General features: G+C 52.5%; 1 protein-coding gene across 1 annotated transcript in view; it reads right to left on the bottom strand.

Moving 5' to 3' along the window:
• Positions 1–7,239, bottom strand: part of LOC133338955 (carbohydrate-responsive element-binding protein-like) — a 25,566-nt gene that overhangs the window by 9,119 nt on the left and 9,208 nt on the right. The window contains exons 5-7 of the mRNA XM_061547082.1: positions 5,493–5,671; positions 3,436–3,555; positions 625–752 (exon numbers count right to left, since the gene is read on the bottom strand). Of these exons, the coding sequence (XP_061403066.1) occupies positions 625–752; positions 3,436–3,555; positions 5,493–5,671 (427 nt within the window). The remainder of the gene's footprint in view (positions 1–624; positions 753–3,435; positions 3,556–5,492; positions 5,672–7,239) is intronic.

Raw genomic sequence — 7,239 nt, 5'->3', positions numbered from 1 at the left:
CAGTAGTACAGCAGTATCAGCAGTAGTAGCAGCAATAGCAGCAGTAGTAGCAGCAGTATCAGCAGTAGTAGCAGCAATAGCAGCAGTAGTAGCAGCAGTATCAGCAGTAGTAGCAGCAATAGTAGCAGCAGTAGCAGCAGTATCAGCAGTAGTAGCAGCAGCAGTAGTAGCAGCAGTAGCAGCAGTAGTAGTAGTAGCATCAGTAGCAGCAGCAGTAGCATCAGTATGATTAGCAGTAGCAGCAGTAGTAGTAGTAGCATCAGTAGCAGCAGCAGTAGCATCAGTATGATTAGCAGTAGCAGCAGTAGCATCAGCGGTAGCAGCAGCAGCAGTAGTAGCAGCAGTAGCATCAGCATCATCATCAGTACCACCACCACCTTCACCACCACAACCACCACCACCACCACTCACCCTCACCCCCACTCACCACAACCACCACCACCACCCCACTCACCACAACCACCACCACCACAACCACCACCACCCACCCTCACCCCCACCCCCACCCCCCACCACCACCACCCCCCCCACCACCACCACCACTCACCCTCACCCCCACTCACCACAACCACCACCACCACCCCACTCACCACCACCACAACCACCACCACCACCACCACCCACCCGATGTTGTGGTTTAGTTCGGCGATCTCGGAGCGAAGTCGCAACGACTCCTCCTGCCACAGCTGCCGTTCGGCCTGCAGCTTGTTGATGTGAGACACCGTCTTGTGTAGCGTGGCAGCCTTACTCACCTACACAGTACACACACAGTACACACAGTATACACACAGCACACACACAGTACACACACACAGTAAACACACACAGTACACACAGTACACACACAGTACACCATAGGCCTTGACCAGGTCAATAAAGCAAAGATGTAGGCCTTGTTGGAATTCCCTACACCTCTGCTGTAGCAGACGGACAGAGAATATGGCATCTGTGCAGGACCGCCCTTTCCTGAAACCGCATTGGGGCTCCGCAAGCCTCTCCTCAGCGTGCCTAGCAAGGCGATGTTGAATAATCCTTGCATTAATGATCGTGAGCAGAGGGTCAGGGACTCCGAAAGCACGAAGAACAACCCAGAGCCCAGGCCTACTGATGGTATCATAGGCCTTGACCAGGTCAATAAAGCAGAGATGTAGGTCTTGTTGGAATTCCCGACACCTCTGCTGTAGCAGATGGATAGAGAATATGGCATCTGTACAGGACCGCCCTTTGCTGAAACCGCATTGGGGCTCCGCAAGCCTCTCCTCAGCGTGCCTGGCAAGGCGATGTTAAATAATCCTTGCCAGGACCTTTCCTGGCCTCACACTGAGGAGTGAGATGCCCCTGTAGTTGTTACAGTCTGTGCGGTCCCCCTTCTTAAAGAGGGGGACCACCAGGGCATCCTTCCAGTCCTGCAGAACCCGTCCAGTGGTCCAGACTGTTGTTATGATGTCACGTAGGGCAGTCTGTGCACAAACGCCACCCTCCCTCAGCATTTCGCTTGGGAGATCATCTCTGCCCGGTGCCTTTCCTGGTCTCAGACTCCGGATCGCCTTCAGTACTTCCTCAACAGATGGCACCTCAGCCAGCCACTCACAGGGGGTGACCTCTTCTGTCAATATTTGAGGCACCGCAGCCTCAGCAGGGTTATCACCACTTTGTCCCACGATGTTTTCCTGGCTGAGAGAATTTCCCTCCCCCAGGTACTTCACAGAAACGCTCAGCAAATCTGCAAACCTGTTCCTGGGGGTCGGAGATTGGATCTCCGTTTTTTCCCCTAATGATGGTAATAGGTGTGGCGCTGCAGGCTACTTTTTTGATGAATGAGTTGGGCGTCTGCGTGTGTCTCTCACTCTCACCTTGAGCTGGGAATGAGTTGATAGCGAAGGAAAAACGAATGAGTTGAGTGTCTCTCTCTCACCTTGAGCTGGGAATGAGTTGATAGCGAAGGAAAAACGAATGAGTTGAGGGGTCTCCGCGTGTCTCTCACCTTGAGCTGGGAATGAGTTGACAGCGAAGGAGAAACGAATGAGTTGGGGGTCTCCGTGTGTCTCTCACCTTGAGCTGGGAATGAGTTGACAGCGAAGGAGAAACGAATGAGTTGGGGGTCTCCGTGTGTCTCTCACCTTGAGCTGGGAATGAGTTGACAGCGAATGAGTGGAGAGCTGAAGGAAAAACGAATGAGTTGAGGGGTCTCCGTGTGTCTCTCACCTTGAGCTGGGAATGAGTTGACAGCGAAGGAGAAACGAATGAGTTGGGGGTCTCCGCGTGTCTCTCACCTTGAGCTGGGAATGAGTTGACAGCGAAGGAAAAATGAATGAGTTGGGTGTCTCTCTCTCACCTTGAGCTGGGAATGAGTTGATAGCGAAGGAAAAACGAATGAGTTGAGGGGTCTCCGTGTGTCTCTCACCTTGAGCTGGGAATGAGTTGAGAGCTGAAGGAAAAACGAATGAGTTGCGTGTCTCCGTGTGTCTCTCTCTCTCACCTTGAGCTGGGAATGAGTTGATAGTGAAGGAGAAACGAATGAGTTGAGGGGTCTCCGCGTGTCTCTCACCTTGAGCTGGGAATGAGTTGACAGCGAATGAGTGGAGAGCTGAAAGAAAAACGAATGAGTTGGGGGTCTCCGCGTGTCTCTCACCTTGAGCTGGGAATGAGTTGAGAGTGAATGAGTGGAGAGCTGAAGGAAAAATGAATGAGTTGCGTGTCTCCGCGTGTCTCTCACCTTGAGCTGGGAATGAGTTGATAGCGAAGGAAAAACGAATGAGTTGAGGGGTCTCCGCGTGTCTCTCACCTTGAGCTGGGAATGAGTTGAGAGTGAATGAGTGGAGAGCTGAAGGAAAAATGAATGAGTTGCGTGTCTCCGCGTGTCTCTCACCTTGAGCTGGGAATGAGTTGACAGCGAAGGAAAAACGAATGAGTTGGGTGTCTCCGCGTGTCTCTCACCTTGAGCTGGGAATGAGTTGATAGCGAAGGAAAAACGAATGAGTTGCGTGTCTCCGTGTGTCTCTCACCTTGAGCTGGGAATGAGTTGAGAGCTGAAGGAAAAACGAATGAGTTGAGAGCGAATGAGTGGAGAGCTGAAGGAGAAACGAATGAGTTGAGGGGTCTCCGTGTGTCTTTCACCTTGAGCTGGGAATGAGTTGACAGCGAAGGAGAAACGAATGAGTTGAGGGTCTCCGCGTGTCTCTCACCTTGAGCTGGGAATGAGTTGAGAGCTGAAGGAAAAACGAATGAGTTGCGTGTCTCCGCGTGTCTCTCACCTTGAGCTGGGAATGGGTTGAGAGCTGAAGGAAAAACGAATGAGTTGAGAGTGAATGAGTGGAGAGCTGAAGGAGAAACGAATGAGTTGAGGGGTCTCCGTGTGTCTCTCACCTTGAGCTGGGAATGAGTTGACAGCGAAGGAAAAACGAATGAGTTGAGGGGTCTCCGTGTGTCTCTCACCTTGAGCTGGGAATGAGTTGACAGCGAAGGAGAAACGAATGAGTTGAGGGTCTCCAGTCCGGCCTTGATGTTGAATCTCCGCTTTTGCTCGGCTGAGATGTGCACGAAGCGTCGCGCCTCCTGCCGGAACGCCACGAGGCCAGATACAATCAGCACGCGACGACACGCGGAACCACGGAACCACGGGACCACGGAACCAGGAACCACGGGACCACGGAACCACGGGACCACGGAACCACGGAACCACGGGACCAGGAACCACGGAACCACGGAACCACGGAACCACAGAACCACGGGACCAGGAACCACGGAACCAGGAACCACGGAACCACGGGACCAGGAACCACGGAACCACGGAACCACGGAACCAGGAACCACGGAACCACGGAACCAGGAACCACGGAACCACGGAACCACGGGACCAGGAACCACGGAACCACGGAACCACGGAACCAGGAACCACGGAACCACGGAACCAGGAACCACGGAACCACGGAACCAGGAACCACAGAACCACGGAACCAGGAACCACGGGACCAGGAACCACGGAACCACGGGACCACAGAACCACGGAACCACGGAACCACAGAACCAGGAACCACGGAACCACAGAACCAGGAACCACGGAACCAGGAACCACGGAACCACGGAACCACGGAACCACAGAACCAGGAACCACGGAACCACGGAACCAGGAACCACGGAACCAGGAACCACGGAACCACGGAACCACAGAACCAGGAACCACGGAACCACGGAACCAGGAACCACAGAACCACGGAACCACGGAACCAGGAACCACGGAACCACGGAACCACAGAACCAGGAACCACGGAACCAGGAACCACGGAACCAGGAACCACGGAACCACAGAACCTCGGAACCACAGAACCAGGAACCACAGAACCAGGAACCACAGAACCACAGAACCTCGGAACCACAGAACCAGGAACCACAGAACCAGGAACCACAGAACCACAGAACCACAGAACCTCGGAACCACGGAACCAGGAACCACAGAACCAGGAACCACAGAACCACAGAACCACAGAACCTCGGAACCACGGAACCAGGAACCACAGAACCAGGAACCACAGAACCACAGAACCACAGAATCACAGAACCACAGAACCAGGGACTAGGGACCAGGGACCACCACCGCTGGTGACGACCACGGTGGTGGTGGTTCTACTGATGATGATTCTACTGATGATGGTGATGGTGGTGATAGTGATGCTGATTCTACTGATGATGATTCTACTGATGATGATGATGATGATGATTCTACTGATGATGATTCTACTGATGATGATGGTGATGGTGGTGATGGTGATGCTGATTCTACTGATGATGATTCTACTGATGATGATGGTGGTGATGATGATGATGATGCTGATTCTACTGATGATGATTCTACTGATGATGATGGTGGTGATGATGATGATTCTACTGATGATGATGGTGATGGTGGTGATGGCGATGCTGATTCTACTGATGATGATTCTACTGATGATGATGATGATTCTACTGATGATGATTCTACTGATGATGATGGTGATGGTGGTGATGGTGATGCTGATTCTACTGATGATGATGGTGGTGATGGTGATGATGATGATGCTGATTCTACTGATGATGATTCTACTGATGATGATGGTGGTGACAGTGATAGTGGTGATGGTGGTGATGATGATTCAACTGATGATGATGGTGTGATGGTGGTGATGATGATGGTGATGCTGCTGATGATACTGATGATGATGCTGATACTGATGATGATGATGCTGATGATGATTCTACTGATGATGATGCTGATACTGATGATGATGCTGATACTGATGATGATGCTGATACTGATGATGATGCTGATGATGCTGATGATGGTGATGATGATTCTACTGATGATGATGCTGATACTGATGATTCTACTGATGCTGATGATGATGCTGCTGATGCTGCTGATGATGCTGATGATGATTCTACTGATGATGATGCTGATACTGATGATTCTACTGATGCTGATACTGCTGATGATGATGCTGAAGGGCATGCGGTACCTTCGGAGGCCTGAGACCACCGCCACCACCGCCACCACCGCCGCCACCACCGCCACCACCGCCACCACCGCCACCACCACCACTCTCCGTGTGTGTGGGTGGAGAGGGACAGGGATGAGGGTGGAGCGGCTTCGACATCGCTGGAGGAGACGCACGGAGACTCTGTGTGTGCGTCTCGTCTGCACACACACACAGACACACACACAGACACAGACACACACACAGACACGGACACACACACAGACACAGAGACACACACAGACACACACACACAGACACACACACACAGACACACACACATACACACACAGACACACACACACACAAACACACACACACACAGACACACACACACACAGTCACACACACACAGACACTCACTCACCCAGCCACTCACCCACTCAGCCAGCCACCCACCCAGCCACTCACTCACCCAGCCACTCACTCACCCACCCACTCAACCACTCACTCACCCATCCAGCCACTCGCTCACCAACTCAGCCACTCACTCACCCACTCAGCCACTCACTCAGCCACTCACTCACCCACCCAGCCACTCATTCATCCACCCATCCACTCACTCACCCACTCAGCCACTCACTCACCCACCCAGCCACTCACTCACCCACTCAACCACCCACCCACTCAGCCACTCATCCAGTACGTGTGTACACGCTGTGTGTATGTGTGTGTACGTGTGTACGTGTGTGTGTACGTGTGTGTGTATGTGTGCACGTGTGTACGTGTGCTGTGTGTACGTGTGCTGTGTACGTGTGTACGTGTGTACTTGTGTGTGTGTGTACGTGTGTGTGTGTACGTGTGCTGTGTGTACATGAGTGTGTGTACGTGTGTGTGTACGTGTGCTGTGTGTACGTGCTGTGTGTACGTGTGTACGTGTGTGTGTGTACGTGTGTGTGTGTACGTGTGCTGTGTGTACGTGTGTGTGTGTACGTGTGTGTGTGTACGTGCTGTGTGTGTGTGTACGTGTGTCTACGTGTGTGTATGTGTGTGTATGTGTGTGTGTACGTGTGTGTGTGTCTGTGTGTGTATATATATGTGTGTACGTATGTGTACGTGTGTGTACGTGTGTAAGTGTATGTGTGTATGTGTGTGTGTGTACGTGTGCTGCGTGTGTGTGTGTGTACGTGTGTGTGTACGTGTGTGTGTACGTGTGTACGTGTGCTGTGTGTACGTGTGTACACTGTGTGCACGTGTGTGTATGTGTGTGTGTATGTGTGTGTGTGTGTACGTGTGTGTGTGTGTACGTGTGTGTACGTGCTGTGTGTGTGTGTACGTGTGTGCACGTGTGTGTACGTGTGTGCACGTGTGTGTACGTGTGTGTGTACGTGTGTGTGTACGTGTATGTGTGTGTGTACGTGTGTGTGTGTGTACGTGCTGTGTGTACGTGTGTGCACGTGTGTGTATGTGTGTGTGTGCTGCGTGTCCGTGTGTGTACGTGTGTGTCTGTGAGTGCACGTGTGTGCACGTGTGTGTATGTGTGTGTGTGTGCTGCGTGTACGTGAGTGCACGTGTGTGTCCGTGTGTGTGTGTACGTGTGTAGAGGAGTAGAGGAGAGTGGTGGCGTCGTGTGCGCTGTCCGGTGCGATGACATCACGGGACGTGGGGTCGCACGCGCGCTGGGCAGTGCACGTGACGTCACGCCTCCTAGGGTACTTAAGGGATACCCCGTGACATAAGCAGGGTCACTATAGGAACGGGGATAGTAAACAGGGTGAAGAGGGAACCA

Source organism: Lethenteron reissneri, unplaced genomic scaffold (genome assembly GCF_015708825.2).
Source record: "Lethenteron reissneri isolate LAM-NWPU_2019-01 unplaced genomic scaffold, ASM1570882v1 scaffold_1639, whole genome shotgun sequence".
In the NCBI taxonomy this organism is placed as follows: domain Eukaryota; kingdom Metazoa; phylum Chordata; class Hyperoartia; order Petromyzontiformes; family Petromyzontidae; genus Lethenteron; species Lethenteron reissneri.
This window is presented reverse-complemented; position numbering and strand designations above follow the sequence as displayed.